Raw genomic sequence first — 19810 nt, forward strand, 5'->3', positions numbered from 1 at the left:
ACTAAACAATAATAAATGACCTTTTCCTAACAGCAGCTAGCCCCTCAAGGTCCTGGAAATTTTGCTTCCAAAATTCCTTATAGGTTTACGGTATCCCTAACCCCTTCCCTACCTGAAGGTTTATAAATAGTCACCCCCACCCTGTCACAACCCCAGTGCAGCTCTTTCTGCCCTTTGGTCCTGTCCCTGTGCTTTAATAAATCACCTTTTTGCACCAAAGACATCTCAGACATCTCAAGAATTCTTTCTTGGCTGTCAGCTCCAGACCCCCACCACTCCAAAACCACATCATTACCTATTCATATAGGTTTTTTTTTTTCCTGTCTATATTGGTCCTTTTCAAAGAGGGGAGGGGAGATTTCCGGGAAGAGTGGGGAATTTCCTCCAATGATTGATGATCCTTGGTTGTCGGTTTATATTTAAGACTGTTGCATAAATAAACTGATTGGAAGTTCTGTGAGTTACGTTTGTGTATGGGGCAGAGGGGCACAGCGAGGGCAGCATGTGGGGGTCCTTCCCCTGAGGCCGTTCCCTTTCTCTGGGGAGGAAACTTCCCCTTGTCTGGGGTTGGGATGGGGCCTGCAGTCAGTGTCCAGGGCAGAGGAAGGCACCTGGGCCCCAGTCACTCCATCTGCAGACTTTCAATCACTCCTACTATTTTCAGTCCAGATGACTTGTACCTGCCGTTTCTAAGACTGATACCTTTCCCCTTCAGTTTCTGCACAGGTCCCCTTGCCAGGGCCACTCTGCCAGCTGCTGGCAAGGGCTAGGGGTTGTCATTTTCCAACCTTCGGTGACAAAGCCGACTTCCATTCCTCTGGCATGCCTGGCCGCTCTGAACTGACGGTCCCCACAAGTTCCAAGAGCTTTCCATTCACCAGCTCCCCACTTTCTAGAAATCAGCTGCAGTCTCTTTCCTTTATGCCTTCCTGTTCTTTCATCCTTTCCCCTACCCCCTTTTCTTTCATTTGAATGGGTCTTTAATCAGAAGAACTCTGTCACCTCTTTTGAGAGGCCTGTCTTCCACCATTTAAAAGGGAACATTATATGCCCCAACATGACCAACAGAATAGTTTTCAGTGCCTGATCATTCACTGCAGCAGAAAGAAGGTGAGCCAAAAATGAAGCTTTTTGGAGGGGCTCTTGGGAGCTTCTGTTGTGGAATCCAACATTTCTTCTCCATAAGCCTGGGCTTGCTCACTGTTGGAGCTTCTCCTCCCCTTGGGTATGCTGATCCTTGTCCAACTTCCTGTTCCTTTGTCTTAGTGACAGCACTCCCCTCCCATCTCACCAGGTTTTGCTTTTTGTTCCCAGATGCAGCAAATACAATTCCAGTTAAACTTGAACTTCAGGTAAACAATGGATAGTACTTTTAGTCTAAGTCTGTCCTGTGCAATATTTGGGATATACTCATAACCACAGTATTTTCGTTGTTTATCTGATATTTAAATATAACTGGGCATCCTGTATTTTATCTGGCATCTGTATCCAGGTGGCCTTTCTTTGATACTCAGAAGGTCAAGGTAGGCTTCACTCAGCAGTACAAAAGGGCTTTGTCTTCACACCATTTCTTGTCTTAAAGGGACCTACAGCTATTTACATAACATATGGCAGTCTCACACTCCGTGCAGTTGTAAATTAGAGCCTGCTTATTCATTGTCGAGTTAGGAACTCAACCATATTTCTCAGCTGTCTTCGCTTTCCCAACCTCAGATTTCATAAATAAATGTGTTGTTCTAATAGTGTTTGTGCCATTGTGTCGCCTTTGTTCATTGTCTGTACACACTTGGGGCCCCGGGGCGAGATGGCCCTGCCATCCTACTGTGACACTGCCTCCACAGCCAGCATGTCTGGGTTATTCTTCGGAGAGTGTGAAGGTAATTCTTACCAAATCTCAGTTTTTAAGAATATTATTACCACATCCCGTGGGGTTCATCATTAACAGGTGCTGACAGGTGACAGGTGTCTGGAGAAGGATTTGTTAGTACTTTGTGCCCAAGGACACAAACTTGATGGAGGACACTTGTCCTACAGAAAAGCTAAATTATGATTGAACCAATTACACGAAAGAACACAGGAAATGAATAGAATGAATATAAACTCCTCGGGAAAGCAATTCACAAAATAACATTAATGTTTTCATCTAATCCCCATTGAATCATCCTCCTTTTTTAGGTCATTTCCTTAAAGATACTCTTCTTTTTAAGTTATAAACCTGTCTGCGTTATTTCACTCCCGATTCTCTGTCAAGAACTCCCCTAGGTACATTCCTGAGGAGATCCAAGGGGGTCAGCTATTAACAGAGCGGAGCTAAATATATCCCTTCTGGGAGCCTCCAGCAGTAACTCCAGAGTTGGCATCCTCTGTCAGCTGGAGTTGATTTCCTTCCTGCTTCCTTTCCAGCTGGCAGGGCTGCCTCATCAGGGGCCTCAAGGGTCAGCCTCAGAGGTTGGCATGATGAACTGAGAGACTTCTTTTTTTTTGGGGGGGGGGGTGGGGGAGAGCACAAGTGGGGGAGGGGCAGAGAGAGGGGCACAGAGGATCGGAAAAGGGCTCTGTGCTAACAGCAGACAGCCCAGGGTGGGGCTTGAACTCATGAACCACGAGATCATGACCTGAGCCGAAATCAGACGCTCAACCCACTGAGCCACCCAGGTGCCTGGAACTGAGAGGCTTCTTAAAGGTTCTATTTACATGACATGGTTGCCTCATTTGCTCTGCATTGCCACCACACCACACACATTTATACTTCTCTATATCCTGCCTTCATGTGAAACATAAAGCATACCCCTGACCTAGCAGCAAAGACTTATGCTAAAGGAGTGCTTTTATACAGAGGATTTGCGGGGTTCATCAAATGGTGGGGATATTTTGCCTCCCCACTCCCCCCCACCCCCCATGGAAAGAAATGAAGGTCTTCAAGCAGAGAGTCTGAAATGGAAAGTTGGATATATATATTCTTGGTTTTCTTGGGACTAAGGGGGTTTTCCTGGGACAGTTTAGGACAAACCAGGACAGCTGGTCACTCTCCATCACCTTCCTCATCCACCCTTCACCATTTGTTCTTGGACTAGCTGAGAGAAGGAGAGGCAGGGAGATAGGTCACCGCCTAAAACTGAGCTTTGGGCCAAACAATCCAGAGGTGTAGGGGGTTTCCCATGAAAGCAACATAAGGAGGTACCAATAATTTTTTTGGAAAGTATTTGTGAGAAAAGGAACCTTAAGAGATTAAAGGGGAGAATGTAATTGCACTTCTCATTTGTAAAACCCCTGTAAAGAGCGATTCAAAATGTTTGTTAATAGCTTCTTTGCATTTTTCTATTTTAGAAAATGTTTCTAGTAAATTAGAAATTGGAAATTTTGTGATTTTAAGTCTTAGGGCTTGAACCCAGAACCATAATCTGCAATTTTCACAAATTCTCTAACTACCCTTGCAGACTTTACAACCCGTGGCACTCTGCCTCCACCTGGTGGCAGTGTACGTAAATTAATCTTGGCCACCACTCCAACTTCCATTTTTTGTACATGCCGAGAGCCTTCCTTTTGAGGAATTGAATCTTAAAAACCAAATTATAAAGACACCAATTTGTCTCATATGATACAATTGTCCTTCCTGTTTGGAATGCAGGGTCAATGTTGAGCACACACTATGTTTTTCTATTTGCTTTATACCTCTTCCTGTGAAGTCCTATAAGCCCATGAAGCCTCATAAAATAATTGATTACCTTAATCTCTTAGAGAGCATAAGAATATTATAAGTTGACACTAGGAAGTGCATAATTTGTGAAACTATTATAAGTGTGTAGATCTTAAATTATAATAATCAAATAATACTTGTTAGAAATTAATTGATCAAAGATGGGTCATCATAACCATTATCACACTGAGTTCGACAGTTCACATTGGGGGACTTGATTGTAATTGCTTTTGCACAGGTAAATCTCCCCCCCACCCCCCACTTTTTAATATTTTTCTCTTCTTATTTTGTTGCTTTTTCAGCATGTGAAATAATTGCTAGAGTTCATGGATTATTTTATCATTGGCATACTTTGCGGAAGCAGAAGACTCAAACCTCACTTGTGCATATTCATCATTCTTTGCGGGAAGTCATTTCACTTCCCTAGGGCTGGGTTTCCAGGTGTGTAAGGTTGAGATGATAATTATGTATGTCATCAGCTTGGTGTAAAAGTCAAATACTCATGTGTATGGGCATACACAGGTGCTCTGTTATCCAGATGTTAGTCTCAGGGGCTTAATTATCACTTGTAAATTTAAGACAATGTTTCCAGATATTCCTTCCTAGCTCCTGGCCCCCTTTTGCTCTCTGTTTAGATCCCAGGACTGAGCCTCCCTGGAATATCGCCAGGAATCCGGACTCCCTCTCAGTGAGCTGGCCTTCATCCCTGCCAGCACCTCCCACAGGCCCCTCACACTCTCTGCTCATACCCCCCAGCCTCTCTGTCCCCCACACCAGATGAGAGTCACCTGTGCCTGAGGAGAAGGGGCACGGGGCCTGGACTGGGTGAGGAGTCTGTGGGGTGGGGGCCGCCATGGTGGGTGTGGGTGGCACCAGGGTTTGTTGCCACAGAAGGAGCAGCTAGAGCTAATGGAAATAGGGGAAGTACGGGGCATGGGGAAAAGAAGGGTGGTCCTCCCCCATCCCACCCTCCATCTAAGTCCTCTGACATGAGTAAAATAATTAAACTTTAGGTCTAATTTTAGGATCAATCTGTTCCAGAGAGAGGAGAATCCTGTATCTCCCTGCCCCTCTCCCCCATCACAAAAAATGGGGCGGGGACGCATAAACACTCTATCCTATCTTCTACCTGCTTGTGTGACTGATGTTCCTTCAGTAAGAGGCAGGCCTCTGGCTTCACTGAATGAAAGATGTGAGAAAGTGTTCTGGAAACGCAGAAGGACCAGGCTGGGGGTAGTTGAGTGGGGGTTGGGGGCTTGGGGGGCTGCAATAGGAAAAGAATCCCAGATGGTAAGGTTTGCACCCACTCCTGAGGAAGTAGAGTTCAGTCAGTTGAAAAATGGAGTGTGAGAAAACATGGTCCTTTCCAAGAAAGGCGAATGCTATCCTGTCCATCTAAGCCTCCACCATTCCCTCTTCTGAGCTGTGTCTGGGCCCCTCTCCACATGTCACCCTAACCCACCCCCCTTTGCACAGAGGCACAGACAGTTGGCTTGTTTACTGGCAGGGCTCGTCCGGCAAGCACAGGATCGTGTGGCATGCATTTTTGGAGAACCACTTTGATGACACGCCTCATCTCACTAACCTGGTTTTATTTTTGCCTTCCTTTCGATTTCTTCATGAAATAGAAAAAAAAACACCCCAAAACCCTGTCAAATCTTTTTTTGAAATGAAGTTGAGGTTTCTGGCATTTGGGTCATTTTTATAAGCATTCAAACTCACTGCAGCTGGCAAGCTCTAAGTGCCTCCTGTAACTCTCTTCTGTGTAATGTAGCCATGTAGGGTTTACTTCTTGGCTTCTGTGCCATTCCCACCCTTGGTGATACAGTTTCTGAAGGAGAAGGAGGAGGGGGACGGGGAGGGGGATGGGGAGTGGGAGGAGGAGGAGAAGAGAAGGAGAAGGAGAAGGAGACAGAGAAGGAAGGAGAAGCAACAACAGCATTTCCATCTGCAGATCCTCCTCCTGCTGCTGAGGCTCATGCTGTCTGGGCAAGAGCACATGTTGGGTTTCAAACCTTCTAGAATAAAGTGGCAGTCTGCCCTCTCCTGTCTGGAGTCTGAGGCCTAAACCCATGGAGGACCTGCTGGGGCCATGTTTGGAGAATGGTTCATCCTTTCATGGAAGCACAACCTGCGGCCAAACCTCGCTTTAGCACATCTGACATTGGAGAGGCAAGGCCCACCGCAAGCACCTGCCAGGTGTATGTCCAGACTCTCCAGGCTGTGGGGGGTGGGGGGCTACATTGGAAGAGCCAGAGCACCTGGGCCCTGTCTCCATTGTGGCTGGCAGAAACATTCCTGAGTACAGTGTGCCTTCACAAAATATTTCACGTGAGGTTTACCCATTTAAAAAGCCTTTCTGTGTTTGTGAAACCATAAATGGGATACTGTCTACTAGCTCATGTAACACCTTTCATATAAAACCCAAAGGAAAATCTTTTGCAGGAGATTAATGCCAGAAAACATTTTGTCTCTCTAGATAAAATTCTGGTGTGAAAAAGAAAATTAAAACTATGTAATCCATTACATTTTCCTCCAAGTCCTGGGTGTCAGAAAGCTTAGAGTGAAAGTCATTGTCCAAATGTCCTCACTTGCTCAAGTCAGGTGGCTGAGACATATTTTCCTTCAGCTGTTTTTAAAATTACATGATCTGCTTGTTTGTCCATTGACATATCTGTCCTTCCATCCACCTATTTTTTTTTTTTTTGGATTGAGTTTTAATCTGTAAAAATGCTCAAGTCCTTGGCAGAAGCAGATATGAGGGTACAGACTAAACTTGCAACTAATTCCTCAAGATGTGGAAGAAATGGCCAATTCAGAATTGCAAAATTTCTTCACATAGTACATTCAAACATTTTTCAAGCATTACATGGTGAAGCTAGGAGACTCACAAATGTAGAATGGGACCAATTTTGATTTTTTTCCACAGAAGTGTTGCACTGGGTGAGTGAGGGGGTACAGTGTTGCAGGGCCAGCAGCAGTGGGGCATATCTGGGATGGGGGAGTAAGGGTGCCCGCAGCCACATTCTAAGGGACTATTTCTGTTTGTGAGACCTTGACTGTCTTTTCCTGCCATAGTTCTAACCCACGCTCTTGGGGTTAGAAAAATTGGCTTTTCTACTACAAAGCTGTAATCATCAAGACAGTACAGTATTGGCACAAAAACAGACACATAGACCAATGGATTAAAATACAGAACCCAGAACTGGACCCACAAATGTATGGCCAACTAATCTTTGACAAAACAGGAAAGAGTATCCAATGGAAAAAAGACAGTGTCTTTAGCAAATGGTGCTGAGAGAAGTGGACAACAACATGCAGAAGAATGAAACTGGACCACTTTCGCACACCATTCACAAAAATAAACTCAAAATTGATGAAGACCTTAATGTGAGACAGGAAACCATTGAAATCTTGGAGGAGAAAACAGGCAATGACCTCTTTGACCTCAGCTGCAGCAACTTCTTACTAGACATGTCTCCAAAGGCAAGGGAAATAAAAGGAAAAATGAACTTTGGGGCCTCATCAAGATAAAAAAAACTTCTGCACTGCAAAGGAAATAATCAACAGAACTAAAAGGCAACCAATGGAATGGGACAATGTATTTGCAAGTAACATATCAAATAAAGGGTTAGTATCCAAAATCTATAAAGAATTTACCAAATTCAACACCAAAAAACAAATAATCCAGCGAAGAAATGGGCAGAAGACATGAATAGTCACTTTTCCAAAGAAGACATCCAGATGGCCAACAGACACCTGAAAAGATGCTCCACGTCACTCATCAGGGAAATACAAATCAAAACCACACTGAGATACCTCACATAGGTCAGAGTGGCTAAAATTAACAACTCAGGAAATAACAGATGTTGGTGAGGATGTGGAGAAACAGGAACCCTCTTGCACTGTTGGTGGGAATGCAAACTGGTGTAGCTGCTCTGGAAAACAGTGTGGAGGTTCTTCAAAAAATTAAAAATAAAATTACCCTATGACCCAGCAATAGAACTACTAGGAATTTATTCAAAGGATACAGGAGTGCTGATTCATAGGGGCACACGTACCCCAATGTATATTGCAGCACTATCAACAATATTTTCCAAATTATGGAAAGAGCCCAAATGTCCATCAACTGATGAATGGATAAAGAAGATGTGGTTTATATATACAGTGGAATACCACTTGGCAATGAGAAATAATGAAATCTTGCCATTTGCAACAACGTGGATGGAACTGGAGGGTATTATGCTAAGTGAAATAAGTCAGTCAGAGAAAGACAAATATCATATGTTCTCACTCATATGTGGAATTTGAGAAACTTAACAGAAGACCATGGGGGAAGGAAAGGGGAAAAAATAGTTTCAAACAGAGAGGGAGGCAAACCATAAGAGACTCTTAAATACAGAGAACAAACTGAGGGTTGATGGAGGGTGTGGGGAGAGGGGAAAATGGGTGATGGGTATTGAGGAGGGCACTTGTTTGGATGAACGCTGGGTGTTGTATGTAAGTGATGAATCATGGGAATCTACTACCATAGCCAAGAGCACACTGTACACACTGTATGTTAGCTAACTTGACAATAAATTATATTTATAAACAAACAAACATTAAAAAAAACAAAAAAGAAAAGCTGGCTTTTTTGCTTCTAGCCAGTTTTGTGAGCTCCCTGGTATCTTGTCTGTAGATTTTCTTTCTCTTTAAATAAATCATATTGAGTTTCTATTGCTTGCCGCCAAGACTGCTGATGCCTCTCTTCCAAATTAAGTAGTTTAGTGATTTGCTTACTTAATCAGCATTCCCTAAGCAACACACCAATGTGAGGTAGGCATTATTTCTCTTCATCTTATGGATGTTGAAATCGAAGCTCATGAGATTTGTTTTGAAAATTAATATTATAATCTAGTGTTTGGTGGTTAAAGTGGCATTTTCCATTTCTTTATGATCTTCCTGTGGGCAGAAGTCAACATTTCACCTCAAACCCTGGAGAATTTTGAGGTCTTCTCACGAGGAAAATGCCCATGTGCAAGACTCCAGCAATGAGCCACCCAGTTGTAGTTGTGCCCATTGTCCAGAGGGAACCAGGGTTTGATGACCAGAAGACCCTTCATCTGTAAGAACTACAAAGATCCCATATGTGGGGTTTTTGGTGGGATCTTTTTTGACCAGCGCCACTGGATGACTAAATGGGGGAGTGGGAGATGATTTTTCAAATGAATTCCACTGAAACAAAGCTTTTCTTCCTCTGGTATTCAAGGTTAGGCTTAACCTTTCTCCCTCTTCTGGGAAAAGAAAGAAAAGCAATATCATTTGCTTGTAAAAGATAAAACCTTTACTTCCCACAGTCCTGGGGGCAGGCAACTGGAGATTTGTGATTGTTTGATGAAACTATGTAGACAACCAAGTAAAGGCAGTTCTGCTAACTTGAAGGTCCCTCTTCTGAAGGGCATAGGCAATAAAAGTCCTCCTGGCTTTTGAAGCCTTCTTGATAAGTATGTAACAAAGGAAGTAGAGTTGGGAGACTGGATAGGAGAAACTGTTGGAAAACTGGTGGGAAATTGGTGGGAAAGGATAGCCTTTCTGGGAGAGAGACCAAAGCTTTTCTGGAATCATGTGAGTTGCTGGTAAGGGCAGGGGTGGAGTGGGGAGGAGAAAATGTTCTCCGGCTACATTCTTCATTTTTAACAACCTGCAAATGAACTACAGAACATTGCAGAAACTCTTAACCTGACACCCCCTCTGCCTGTTGTTCTTGTGTTTTGCTATTTTCTAAGTCTACATTCTTTTGGCACTACAGCTATTTCCAGTTATCACCATCTCCACCTTTTGGGGAAGTAAGTTTGCTCCACTGACAGTCATGTCATTTTTCAGTTCCCACTGTGGAAAAGGTAAAGATAGAGCTGGCCTATGATGCGTAGGGACTCAGGCATCATCAGGTCCCTCTCTTGACCATTATGTATTGGCTTTATGTTTTCCTATTACAGATGAAATCTCTCTACTCAGCAGGGGATCTGGCTACCAGCAGCTGTAGGTTCTTACACTCAGAGCTTTGCTAACTTTTTCCCCCTAGTTCTAACTTTTCCAGCCCCCAGAAGGGACTCTAAGTGGCTTGGATCAGGTCATATGTTAATCCCAGGCCAATCATTGCAGCTAAAATAGCCACCTTAAAAGATAGCCACTCTGATTTGGGTCACATAATACAGTGTAGAATGGGATGGAGGGAAGGTCACTTCCCCCCCCTTGCCTCAGTGTCCACAATTACAAAGTGGGGAAATTGGTTCGCTGGATCTCAAAGACAGTTTTCAATTTTAAAATATTCCATCATGGTGTCAGGTGCTTGCTGGCTCTTGCTTCCTGATGTCTCGTTTCATAAATATGCCTCTGAAAAGACCTGGAGATACATGAAAAAGAATGAGGAAGATATTTACAAATTGATTTGGAGTAGATTTCGGGACATATTGTTGAGTAAAAAAAGTGAGGTATGACAACGTATATTGTACAATATTCTTTGCCCAGAAAGATGGGAAAGTGTGTGTGTGTGTGTGTGTGTGTGTGTGTGTGTGTGCATGTGTGCACACGTGTGTTTTGCAAAAAGAAACACAGGCCACAGGAAGAATAAACCAGAACTGAAGTGGAGGGAATAGGTATGGGAGCATGTGAATGTCTTAGATACTTGAAAAAATAAATTGAAGGGGACAGAAAGAAGCAAACTCTAAATTGTAATACAGTTTAAAAAAATGAATCTAGCTGTATATAATATCAATAAAATAACCACACAGAGAAAAGAACTGATTTCATTGAGGAGGGCAACTGTTGGGATGAGCACTGGGTGTTGTATGGAAAACAATTTGATAATAAATAATATATATATGTATACATATATATAAAATAAATAATTTATAAATATCATAAATATGTAATATAATATATATAAATAAAATAAAAATTAAATAAATAAATAAAATTTAAATAAAATAAAATAAATATGAATATATATATATATATATATAAAAGAACTGATTCAAGTAAATTTTGATATGAGGGTCCTGGCTGACCATCCCTTAATAGGATGTATTCTAAGAATAAAAAGAATTCAATGGCATCCAAAACTTTAGTTTTGTATTTAAAAACTTTAGTTTTTAGTATTTATTGGGTATTAGGAATGTCAGCATTATAATTTTGAAACTATAAATAATATGGGAAAAAGCAAATAAGTAGACATAATAATATTATTAGGAATCAAAAGTTTACTATAAAATAAATGAAAATAGAAAATAAAAGAATTTTTAAAAAACCTATATTCAATTTGAATATATGAATTCTTGAAAATATATTCTTTGAATATATGAATTCTGGAATCTATATCTATATCTATATCTTTGCCCACTTGAAAACACTTATAAGTAATGACACTTAGTTACTATGAGCATACTTACTGCTCAGATCTTGACGTGAATATTATTCTGCATTAAAAGGAAACAAGGAAACAAGACTGTTTGGAGAATGGTTGAATTTAGATCCAGGTAAGGCAAATGTGAAGTGAATCAGAAATATTTTATATTGCTAGATAGCAAGGAGGAAGTCAAAAACCCATGTGTTCTTATGAAAAGGATACAAGATCTACCTTAATGGGGCTCCCTCTAGCCAAATTTGGGACCATTTGGACATCAAAAAGAATAAAGAGAATAACTGATCACATACTAAATTTTAAAGGAAATTCATGAGACCATAGTAATATAAAGGAGAGGAAGAAGGAAAGAGGAGGCGGGGGGCGGGCAGAGAAACACACACATGCAGAGTAGAAGAGAGAGAGACAGGGAGAGACAGAGGAAGAGAGAGAAGAAATAAAAAAGTAAAGTTCATCTTTACAGAAGAATGTTAGCTAATAAATATAGAAGGGAGGATAAAATGAGGCAATCCCTGCAAACCCAATGTAATGATGAATTCAGGTGAGGATCTCAATGGTGTTAAGACACTTAGGTGAAAGGTTCGTTCGTATGACATCAAAGTGTTATCCCACAGATTACTAATGACAAAGCAGGAGAAACAGCATCTTTACTTTGGAGAGATCTGGCCATCACCACCTTAACCAAGGGTCAAACTTAACCTGACAGCTACTGGGGCAGCCTGACATGAACCTGCTCCTGGTGGGAGGCAACATGAAGAAGAAAAAACTGCCCATGAAGCATTCTTGTCCGAGGTGTTTAACCTGAATGTGACAAGTCACCAGCCCTAACTTTCAGTGTACAGAAAATATAGAGGGAGGAGTGTGCAAGATTTTATGACAGAGAAATAGCCATATCCAGAATGTGTGAAATGTTCTACAAAATAACTGGACTGCTCAGAAAGTGAATGCAAATAAATTTTTTAAAAGGAAGGAAAAGAAAGAGAAGTGTTGTCCAATATGTTAAAATGTTAAAGTCTAAAAACCTAATTGACTGGAAGAATTTGGTACAATTACAAATATGAATGCAAGCTGGATGTTAGAGTATATGGAATTATTGTCATTTTCTAAGATGTGATTATGATATTGTGGTTATATGGATGGATAGGTGATTGGTAGATTGTAGGAGATGATTGATAGATAGATAGATAGATAGATAGATAGATAGATAGATAGAACAGACAGAAACAGAAAATTAAAGCAAAGTCAGCAAAATGTTCACAATCGGTGAAACTAGATGAAGAGTATATTTCTTTCCTATAGACTTGAATTTTTTCCCAATAAAACATCAGGGGAAAATGCCTGACTGTATAACATCTGACTTGGAAGAGTCCTTCGATTTTTATCTTCTAAATCTTTCAGTTTGTGAATTGTAAAATTAAAACCCAAGGAGGTAAAACAGCTTGCCCAAGGCCCCAGAGTCAGCAAGCAAGAGAGCTCAGCCTCCAGTTATTTTCCACTACTCTTTGCTGTCTTGTGAAAATTATACTCACTTTTAATGTAAAATTCTTTTTAATCTCTTCTTGTATTGCACTGGCTTCCATATTAAAATGAGTTGGGGAGGGGAGGGCACAGTGACATCCATGCCCTGTCTCTCTCTCTCTCCCTAGGGCCCTGGTTTCCACTGCTTACTAGACCTGAGACTCTGGATCACAGGACACCCTGGCTGTCTCCTAGATGGTCTCACTTAGCCCCCATCTCAGCTATCAGGGTTTCCCAGCCTCCTTGTTTCATTAACTTGGTGCCACTCCCACTGACCTGGCTGAGTCATGTTTCTTAATATTCTTGGGCTGATTTTTAAAAAGCTTCTTTGAAGTATTGAAACAATGCTAATATAACCAAGTCAACATAATCACATTTGGCCAAGCTAATAGGAAACCTCAGTTTTAAACAAAAGGTTATACTCAGGGCAATATCTTCCTACCATTTCCAGAAAAGTGGCCTGCAGCACACCTACCTATAAATACAACTACAAGGCTGAGACCATTTTGCAAGTTAGTGACATCATGAAAACAAAACATTTTCCAATCAGCCTTTCTTCTCCCGTAGGAAGGGAGATGGTGGAGATACTACTCTCTGGAAATGAAGCGTAAACCATGGGGCTTACACCTGCCAAGGTGGAGGAGGAGAAACCACTCAAGGATCTTTAATAAGTTTGGATTGAACCACTCTGCTAGTTGACACCTTCCCCTTTTTTCATTTGCATTTATCATTACGTTTTCTCTTTCCCATTCGGATGTGCCTACAGTTTACTTTTGTGTGTGTGGTTGACTGAAACAAAGTGATTGTTATACTTCATGTGTATTGGAAGTTTGGTATAGAAGATTCTAGACACCCAACTCCTCCCCCCCCCCACCTAGTTGTTGCTTACAATGAACCTCTTTTCAATGAATATCTAATGAAGGTAGCTGTTAAATAAAAATGAATGCTATGTATAAAATTGTGAAATGTTATTTTCTACCTTGTAAAGAAAAAACATACCAGTGTGGAATGTATAATTTATAGTCAAGCTGGAAGACTGTGGTAACTCAAATGGCATCAGGCATGGAGTGGGCAGAATCTAAAGTCACCAAGAAAAACTGGAAGATATTCTAGAGATTGCAAAATAATCCTCAGGAGTTCAGTGTGTTTGCTGAGTAAGGTCCTTGGAAAAACATTCCTGTGGGTTCATATTATTGGCACTCCAAATGAGAGACATAATATCTTTTCCTGAATTTATTGGGCTGAGTTTCTCAAGTCTAGTGTGTTGTGTGTCTGCTGCATATGGCACTCTAAAATTAACTTGAAAATAACAAGCTGCTGGCCTGGATTTTATTTGGTCTGTGCAACATTTTTGAAAATCAGAAATTTGCACATAAAAGCCCAGATTCCCAACTTTTCTCAACATGTTGGAAGATCTGACAATAGTGGGCTTAAATTTCTTCCCAGTAAAGGTTGTCTCCCTTGGCCATGAACTCTGTGGTTTGCCATAGTCCCTAGAAGTCCCTGTTGTTATATACCCAGGCAATTTTATTTAATTTTTTTAAATGTTTATTTATTTTTGAGAGAAAGAGTGTGAGTGGGGGAGGGGCAGAGAGAGAGGGAGGCACAGAATCAGAAGCAGGCTCTGAGCTGTCAGCACAGAGCCCAATGCAGGACTCGAACTCATGAATGGCTGAGATGATGACCTGAGCTGAAGTCAGATGCTTAACCGACTGAGCCCCCTTGGCGACCCCCAGACAACTTAACTTAAATGGCTAGCTTCTGTAAGCATCTGAGTTTGAGACCCACATTATCTATTTTCAATTCATTTAGATAAAATAATTTCTTTTGACAAAAATGGGTATTTATTAAGTCACCTCATGCGCTCAAGGCATGAAATGCCTTACGAGACATTTTATATTGCATTATTTCATTTGCTTCTCCTTTGAAAGAAGTATAATTATTATAACCACTTAAAACCATAGGATTCTGAATCTTGGAGAGGCTGTGTAACTTGCCCATGGTCACACAATTAGTAAGAGGCAGAGCCAGGATTCAAACCCAAAGACTATGCTATCAGATGAGTGAGGCAAAAGAGAACATTGAAGTTGGAATAATCTGCAGCTAATTTCCTTGAAGAACAAGAAAGCAATTATAGTAGCGTACGAAAGACCACGAGTCAAAGACCCAGGAACCAGGATTGAGACAGACTTGCTTTTCAGATAACCTTACCACTTATTATTTTGTAACCTTGGGAAATCTCCTTTCCTCCATTGGCCTGTTTCGTAATTTATAAAATGAGGGTAGGAAGGGTGAATAAGGATACCTCTAAAAGCCCCTGACCTGTCTCGCTCTTTTTGGTACCTAATCAGAGAAAGGATTTGTTCCTTTTCTTTGGCTCCCTCTGCTGACATAGAGCAGGAGAACACATTTGTTGCCCAAACCATTTCAAATTTAATTCAACTGTTCATTGAGGGTTTGCCCTTTACAAGGTCATGGTGGGAACCTGGTTACCTGGTCAGAAAACTTAGACCAGCGATTATTATGAGTTACTTCCTGATTGCTGCTGAGAAGAGCAAAAGAAGTGAAGGTCTAAAGTGATTCAAGATTTTATTATATACATGGAAATCATAGAATCAGAAAACATCATCATTGTCACCATGGGAATAATGAAAGCTAATATTTATTAAGCACAGAGAATAGGCCAGTTGCTATCTAAAGTACTTTATCTACTTTCATTGCCATTTTATTCTTAAAGTAATTCCATCAAAGTTGTTGTTTATTATCCTCACTTTGTACTGGGAGGGAAATTACAATTCAACCCCTTCCTTTTTCAGAAGAAATTGAGGCCCAGGGATATTAAGTGATTTATCCAAAATTATATGGCAGCTGACTGCTGGGAGAGCTAACACTAGAAGCTGTCCAGAAATATTTGTATTTATTTTGTTTTGTCCAGCTTCTTCAATTTAAAATCTGGCTGAGGAGATGGAATATACCAAGGAATAATTAACAGGAGGAGGTGTATAATTAGAAACTTAGTTTTTGAGGTTGAAGGGCGCCTTGGAGTCTATCCAGTATGACTTTCTGTTCAGACAGAAGCTTCTCTCCACACCCTTGACAATTGGATACATAGCAGTTGAGTTGAAACCTACCCCCAGTCCTAATTTTGTGCGCTGGAGCTACACAGGGTATATTTAAGCTGTCTTCTGTACACAGTCCTCCCAAAATTTGAAAACTCTTGTGAACTATAAGACATCATGTCTGTGCTAAAATCTCCAAATGTATTTGTCTTTCACCTTATATATAAATTTTATTTTATTTTATTTTTTAAAATTTTAAAAAATTTTTAATATATTTTTGAGACAGAGAGAGACAGAGCATGAACAGGGGAGGGGCAGAGAGAGAGGGAGACACAGAATCTGAAGCAGGCTCCAGGCTCTGAGCTGTCAGCACAGAGCCTGACGTGGGGCTCACACTCTCAGACTGTGAGATGATGACCTGAGCTGAGGTCGGACACTTAACCAACTGAGCCACCCAGGTGCCCCATCACCTTATATATAAATTTTAGAATAAAATTAATTATAAACTTCATTGCCTTCCTGCAGTGGACTCCAAAGATGGGCTCCAACGAATGATTCCTCCTAGTATTTATGTCCTTATGTAGTCCCTCCCATCCTGAATTTTGGCTGTTCTTTGACCTACACTGAATGGGCAGAAGTGACTGTGTCAGTTTTGGTCCTAAGCCTTGAGAAAGTCTGACACTTCGAGTCATTGTGCTCCGTGGAAACAAGCCAACATGTAAAAAGTTTAGCTGCCCTGCTGGGGAGGAAATGCCTGGGAGGATAAGATAGCGTGTGGAGAACTGAGGTGTCAGCTCTGTGAGTGAAGACGCCATCTTGAATGTTCCTGCCCAAGGGCCTCCAGAGTGCTTCAGCCCCAGCTGTCAACTGAGCAACTGCAAGAGAGATTCTGAGCAAAACCAAGAGAAGAAACACACGATTGAGACCAACCAACACACAGAATCATGAGAGATAAGAATAAAATTTATTAAGCTACCGAGTTTGAGTGGTTTTATACCAATAGAAAACTGAAACAACCCACTCAGAAAATATTTGCAGAACCTAAATTGGATGTCTAATGCTGAGGATGGAAAGAATAGTGTCTGTTTATCCTGGCACTATTAACACTGCCCCAGACTTATTTTCCATTTAACAATCATATCATCCGATTGAATGTGTAGTTAACATCTCTAGCATCTGTCACAGGATGGCTGTGTGCCTACTTCTCTCCAGTGTCTTCCTTAAAGGTACTATGGACCTAAATAAAAGATTCTGTATCTTTTTTCTTCATAATTTTTATCTGGTCTGCTGTGACTCAACATTCCAACCTGATGAGATTTTTAGAAAAAATTTTTTGCACTGTTATCTAATAATTATCTCTTTTGTCCTCTGCAATTTGACAAACATGCCATACATATTTTATTCAATTCACTGATAAAATTGTTGACTGGGCTAGGCAAATTCAGAGTCCTTCAGCAGGGCACTGGAGGCCTCCTGATGAGTAGGTTTGTTCCACTGTTTGAGCAACACTTTTAGGAAACGATCATTCCAGCTACAAGTCTGTTTAGTCTGTTGTCCACCAAGCTGTTTTTCTTCTTCTTTATTCTTTACAGTGACATTGTACAGCATTTGCCTTCCCTGAACTTTGTGGGTATAACTTTCCAGTAAAGTGGTTTAAATATAGTCTGGCATGATGGGCTGTTAATCAACTCATGTAGGCTCCTAACAAATACCACTTTATTTTCTACACAATCATAAACAACTTGTTTTGGAATCTGAACTGCACAGGTCTGGTAGTTAAACACACCTGGGTTTAAATCCTAGCTTTTTATTGTGAGCTACATCAAGTTATTCAGCTTCTCTGAGCCTCAGTTTCATCTGTCAAATGAGGATAATAATACCTTCTTTGGGGGTTTTATGTGATGATTAAAATGAGATCATGTGTGGAAAACATTTAGTACCATGCTCCTCTTGTGATTTCTCAATACATCTTGCATTTCATTATTGTTCCTGTTTTATTATCGTAACAATAAGTTGTTCCTCAATCTGCGGTTTCTAAAATTGACCTCTTTCTTTTCACTTTTCTGAAAATTTGAATAATATATGCCAATCCCTAGTTTTATGGCACTGTGTTGAAGAATATAGCAAAAATAAAAATAGTACTTCTTTTTATCTGCCATCTGTTAACATTAACCATCTGCCCGAAGCTGTAGGCCTATCGCTTTTTTTTTTCTTTCTGCTCAAAACAGTGATTAAAATGAGTCCCCCGCCCCTGCATCTAACTCATACCTTTTGTGTTCCTAACCTGTTTCACATGGTTCAACTCATGTGGGGCTCCAACCTCCATCAGACAGACCCATTGGAGCCACTCTTTTGCTTCTTTCATATTTTGCATAGGTCTGTTATCCTGTCATAGTTCTGTCAACTCAGGAGTAGGTTAGGCCAGACCTAGAAGTTATTAAGCTCTGCCAGAATGGTGTATAGAAAGCCACTCAACACTAAGAAGTCATTTGCTCGTGGGTTAGGGAGCAGGGCTTGGAGAAGCAAGAGAGCACTCTAGTCATGAGGGAACTGGGGCATCAGAAAGGGAAATGGAATAGAATTATAATAGCAAGGACCTGGATACCAAGTCATAGGATGGGGCGCAAGGCTGACATAGTGAGATACTAAAAAGTATCAAATCCAGGGTTCCTTACATCTCCCCTCTAAAACTGGTGGTATCAGGGCGCCTGGGTGGCTCCGTCGGTTAAGCGTGTGGCTTTGGCTCAGGTCATGATCTTATGGCCTATGAATTCGAACCCTGAGTTGGGCTCTGTGCTGACAACTCAGATCCTGGAGGCTGCTTCAGATTCTGTGTCTCTGTCTCCCTCTCTTTCTCTCTCTCTTCCCTGCCCCTGCTTGCATGCTCCCTCACTCTCTCTCCCTCTCTCAAAAAAAAATAAACATCAAAAAAATTAAAAAAAAATTTTTAACTGGTGGTATCAGATCTTAGGTCTGAGTTGAATCTGTAAGTAGGATTAGGTGGATCCAGTGGTGGGGGTAATTACTGTGCTGCCCCAGCACAGAGCCAAGTGAGATACTGAGATGTCCTCCAAGAGAATTTCCAAGATTCCTGACACTTGCTTATCCTATCCAGTTCTTCCAGCTGGTTTTGAATTAAATCTTGAAGAGCCTTTCTTTTACTGATTTCTGAGACTTTTGAAACATTGCCATATTGTAAGACTAGATAGAAACCTATCAGATACCTTTCTTTCAGCAGGATGATAATATTTGACTACAGCTGAGTGGGATCCAGGTCACTGGTGACTCTCTGAGTACTCAATATGTCAATTTTATGTTAGAACAGATCTGATTAGAATGGAGAGAGGCAGTGATGGGTTACACTTCACAGGGCAGTCATTTTTAATCCACTTTAACAACCTAAGGGAATGGTACTGGTTATAATCCTTTGGCTGTCTGCAGCATCAAGGTGCCCTTAAATGTCACTCAAAAGCTATCTAAGACTTTTGCCATTTCTTAATCTTTTTTAAAAATTTTTTTAATGTTTGTTTTTGAGGTGGGGCGAATGGGGGAGGGGCAGAGAGAGAGGGAGACACAGAATCTGAAGCAGGATCCAGATTCTGAGCTGTCAGCATAGAGCCAGACACAGGGTTTGAACCCATGAACTGTGAGATCATGACCTGAGCTGAAGTCAGATACCAAACCGACTGAGCCGCCCAGGCGCCCCCATTTCTTAACCTTTTAAAACAAAACAAAACAAAACAAAATATTCCCTTCCCATTGTTTTTAAAAGAGGTGGAGAAGTAAAGAGATGGGGAAATAAACCTCACCTCCTAGAGATAACATCTCTTAACATATTGGAGTGTATTTGAGCTAGCTTCTCTCTGCCCTCCTCTCCTCCCTAGTCCTTCTTTCTTATCCTCTTCCTTCTCTGTCTCTCCTTAGACCTCAAGGGCAGAGAGTTGAGTTATTTACACTTCTCAGTCACGGCACATTATCAACATTCGCATGTCCTTGGCTTTGCTTCTATTTTATTTTATTATTTTCCCCCTTCATTCTGAGTCTTTATCCCAGTCCTCACTCCCGCTAAGGGTAGCCATTCTAAGATGCTATATTCTTGCATTTGCATATATCATTGAAGAATATGTTATATTT

The 19810-nt window shown here is 41.1% G+C and overlaps 1 protein-coding gene and 1 long non-coding RNA gene across 3 annotated transcripts in view; one reads left to right on the top strand and one right to left on the bottom strand.

Moving 5' to 3' along the window:
- AQP9 (aquaporin 9) overlaps window positions 1-19810 on the bottom strand; it is a 115655-nt gene that overhangs the window by 39836 nt on the left and 56009 nt on the right. Inside the window, exon 6 of one of the 2 annotated variants that reach the window (XM_042988763.1) lies at window positions 8256-10082. The exons of the other annotated variant lie outside the window; for it this stretch is intronic. Coding sequence (XP_042844697.1) covers window positions 10013-10082 — 70 coding nt within the window. The 3' untranslated portion in view covers window positions 8256-10012. Of the gene's footprint in view, window positions 1-8255; window positions 10083-19810 lie in introns of those variants that run through there. 2 annotated transcript variants of the gene reach the window in all.
- On the top strand, window positions 2590-18409 carry LOC122239463. The gene is made up of 3 exons (XR_006218617.1): window positions 2590-6058; window positions 6650-6652; window positions 18380-18409. It is a non-coding gene; the product is annotated as an uncharacterized LOC122239463 (long non-coding RNA).

The sequence above is a fragment of the Panthera tigris genome, chromosome B3 (genome assembly GCF_018350195.1).
Source record: "Panthera tigris isolate Pti1 chromosome B3, P.tigris_Pti1_mat1.1, whole genome shotgun sequence".
In the NCBI taxonomy this organism is placed as follows: Eukaryota; Metazoa; Chordata; class Mammalia; order Carnivora; family Felidae; genus Panthera; species Panthera tigris.